The sequence below is a fragment of the Triticum urartu genome, chromosome 1, assembly GCF_003073215.2.
Source record: "Triticum urartu cultivar G1812 chromosome 1, Tu2.1, whole genome shotgun sequence".
NCBI lineage: Eukaryota > Viridiplantae > Streptophyta > Magnoliopsida > Poales > Poaceae > Triticum > Triticum urartu.
Genome location: NC_053022.1, coordinates 440,642,129 through 440,645,994, shown reverse-complemented (window position 1 = coordinate 440,645,994; position 3,866 = coordinate 440,642,129). Strand labels below are relative to the sequence as shown.

General features: G+C 54.0%; 1 protein-coding gene across 1 annotated transcript; it reads left to right on the top strand.

The window, feature by feature from the left end:
* The first annotated feature begins 1,411 nt into the window (after positions 1 to 1,411).
* LOC125516957 (peptide-N4-(N-acetyl-beta-glucosaminyl)asparagine amidase A-like) lies at positions 1,412 to 3,636 on the top strand. The gene has a single exon (XM_048682215.1). It carries the CDS (start codon positions 1,495 to 1,497, stop codon positions 3,319 to 3,321), a length of 1,827 nt encoding a protein of 608 aa, XP_048538172.1. The 5' UTR covers positions 1,412 to 1,494; the 3' UTR covers positions 3,322 to 3,636.
* The last annotated feature ends 230 nt before the right edge of the window (positions 3,637 to 3,866 follow it).

Here is a 3,866-nt window from a genome sequence, read left to right as displayed (position 1 = left end):
CGTGGTGCACGTCGTGACGAGGCGGGCGGAGGAGGAGGAGGAGCGTGTGTGTACCACTCCTCTTCCCAAGCTCCCAATGGCAAGTGGTAGAGCAACCCTTATAAATGGGTCTCAACTCTCCTCAACTAGCAAGGTGGGACTAAACTTCCCTCCATCTGCCATCTCATACATGAGCCTTAAGATTAACCAGGGATTAGTGTCTTATATGGGCCTAAGCCCATCCATAATCCAACAGTAGCCACCCGATCATTTGTTGGTTCTCATGAATAGTTGTTTCAAATCTCTGGAAAAAAATGTTTATGTTCTTGCTCCCAATATCAGTAGCACTTGGTCTCGAGCTCCAGGTGAAAAACCTCTGTCTGACTTAATGGTTTGTATGGGCCGGCAATGACAACGCGTTCACATTATTTCTTTGTTAAAGATATTGCATGGAATTTTACTCAAACTTGAAAATATCTTGCTAATTTCTTCGACTACGTTCTTGTGTAGATCTTTACTCTCTTTTTTTGTAAACCCAGGATTTTATTTATATAAGATAGGTCACAGCTAAAACACCAACATTGTCCTTAACTAAATTACATAGAGCAGCCTTTGTTGGACAAGAGGCTCAAGAGTGAGCTGCACTAGAAAAGTGTAAATGTAAATGCTTCCAGGAGTTGAATGGATAGCAGCTTGAGCTTCCCTATGGGCATTTCTTTTGATTTTGGACACCCTGACACCCTACTATCAACCCCTTTTGTGTTCAATATAGGGAATGTCTAAGGCACATCTAGATGTGTCTTACTTATTGCATATCTAAATGAGTGAATCAATCATAAAAAGGAAAAGAAAAAACAAAAAAAAATATCCGCACAAATCTCAACGTAAGATCAATGATATAAGACTTAGATGTGCAATATTTATGACACATCTAAATGTGCCTTAGCAAAACTGTTCAATATAAAGCTCTGGTTTGATACTCCAATGTCCTGGCTTCTCTATCGGTTTTCTTGCCACTGCCGCCATAGCAAGTGTAGATCTTCTACTAGTAGCTGCTCTCATATCTACAGCAAAGCTTCTCGATGTAATGCCAGGTTGACTTATGAAGCCATTGACTTTCCTCTGGGAAAGATCCTTTCTATACACTGCGCTGGGATGCTGAATTAATAAAAAAAAATACATCCCTTTTTGAGGGCTTCAGTTTGCCAAAGAAAAAATCTTCTGTGGAACACATGATCTAACTTTGGAACCAAGAACAACTTCACGTCCATACCACTAATACTACGTGTCAGTTGATCGTCTGGTCAGTGATCAAATGCTCAATTTTATTCACTACCGTGCACGATCTCACGACTCACGAGCACCACCAACGACCAATCTGAAGTACGGCAGAATTGCAGAAAAAATAATCCAAAAGAGATCCAGAAAACACCACTCAACACGAGTTGAAACAAGCCGGCCCGGCCCTCGGCACTCATCAGTGAGCCAGCGACCTTTTCCCCGTCGCAGCGCAAGATGCCGCCGCTGGCTCTCCTCCTCCTCCTCCACCTCCTCGGCCCGGCTCTCGCCGAGGCCCCCGACCGCTACGCCGTCCGCTACGCGCCGCCGGCCACGGGCAATGCGGCGGCCCAGGAGTACGTCGACCCCACCTACCCGCTCCAGGGCCCGCCCCCCGCCGCGCCGACCTGCACCGTGCCGGTGCTCTCCTACTCCTTCGCCAACACCTACGGCGCGCCCCCGGCCAAGGCCGCCTATGCGCCCCCGCCCGGGTGCCCCGCGCCCTGGTCCCAGGTCGTGCTCTCCTTCTCCGCCGCCTGCGCCGGCGACCAGTACGACCGCGTCGCCGCCGTCTGGCTCGACGGCTCCGAGCTCCTCCGCACCACCACCGCCGAGCCCACCCCCGAGGGCGTCAGCTGGACCGTGCGCAAGGAGGTCACCCGCTACTCCGCCCTCCTCCGCTCCCCGCCCGACGGCGTCCTCTCGGTCATGCTCGAGAACCTCGTCAACGACCAGTACACCGGCATCTACAACGTCACCGTCTCCTTCGAGTTCCACGGGACTCCGGCTTACCTCTCCGTGGTAAATCCCCCCTCCTCCAATGGTGATGTCGCCGACGCCAGTCCGGCGGCACCGACGCTGCCGGAGTCGTACTTCCAGCCGGCGGACCTGATCCTGCCCGTCTCGGAGGCCACCGGCGACAGCGGCTACTGGTTCCGCATCCAGAACTCGTCCGACTCGCGCTCCAAGCTCGTGACCATTCCGTCGAGCACCTACCGTGCGGTCCTCGAGGTGTTCGTGTCCCCTCACTCCAACGACGAGTTCTGGTACTCCAACCCGCCGGACCTCTACATCCAGGAGAACAACCTCACCACGCAGAGGGGCAACGCCGCGTACCGCGAGGTCGTCGTCAGCGTGGACCACCACTTCGCCGGCTCCTTCGTGCCGTTCCCCGTCATCTACACGGGCGGCATCAACCCGCTCTACTGGCAGCCCGTGTCCGCGCTCGGCGCGTTCGACCTGCCCACCTACGACATCGAGCTCACTCCGTTCCTCGGCCTCCTCGTCGACGGCAAGGCGCACGAGTTCGGCATCAGCGTGGTGGACGGCATCGCCGAGTGGCTCGTGGACGCCAACCTGCACCTCTGGCTGGACCCCAGCGCGTCGGACGTGCAAGCGTCGCTCGGCCGGTACCGGACGCCGCGGCTGTCCATCTCCCGCCGGTACACGACGCAGCTGCTGAACGGCAGCTTCAGCATCCATGCCAAGCGGAAGTCCTTCTTCAGCGGCTGGGTACTGTCGTCGCTCGGCAACTTGACGACCGAGGTGGAGACGGAGCTGGAGGCACGCAGCCTGGTCGAGTTCACCAGCGACGGCCGGAACAAGACCGTCCAGATGAAGGCGGAGCAGGAGACGGAGGTGCTGGTCCGGTCGGAGGCGAGGAAGGTGATCGGCAAGCTCAAGACCGAGTCCGAGTACCCTCTGTCGTTCTACATGGACACGGAGGACGGCGAGGACGGCACGTCCGTCGTCACGGGGAGCCTGTCCCACACCCTCAAGCTCGAGACGGAAGTGAAGTCCGACGGGTTCGAGAACGAGGCGAAGCTGGTGGACGAGCAGACGGCGGTGGGCTGGATGGTCGTCAAGGACCACGACGTGATCAACGGGTCGGCGGCGACGAGCCAGATGTACCGTTACAGCGACGACCGGTGGCGCTACCAGCGGATGATCGACGCGGTGGACGGGCTGGTGCTGGGCGACAACGTGAGCGAGAGCTACCGCGTCCAGGACGCGGCGAAGGCCAAGGCTTGCCTCCCCGGAAGGAGCTGCGACGAAGCATGGTGATGGAGGATTTTTTGGGGGGAGTCCCAGATCCGTGGGAAGTTACGAGCAGGTTCAAATTGTTTTTGGTAGTTGGATTAATCCAGTGCACCACATTATGTCCGGTGCATTCTTGTTGTTCTTGTATACTTGTAGTTTATGTGAAGTGATGATGTAGTGCACGTTCGTGTCAACGCTTAGAGGCCGCACTTTAGGGATCTCGATCTATTGCTGTGTGTAGCGATTTGTGTGACTACCTAGCTGTATTTTTTATAAAATATATAAAACGTGGAGACGCTATTATGATGCTTGTTATTAATAAAGCTGGGGGTTGTGATATGTATGTCTTGTTGGTCAGTAAGTTGGTGAGTGTGGCAGTCTTTCGAAAAGGGTACAAAGGCTTTGCTTAATGTACGACTTGATATTCCTCTGGACGAACAAAGTATCCAATTAGCACACTTTACCCTCATCTAATAAATATGATCATCCCTCTAATCAATTTCAGATTGTAGGTCCTAAAGCATTTGTTGTTGTAACGATTGGATACTGGACTATTACAAACCATTGCT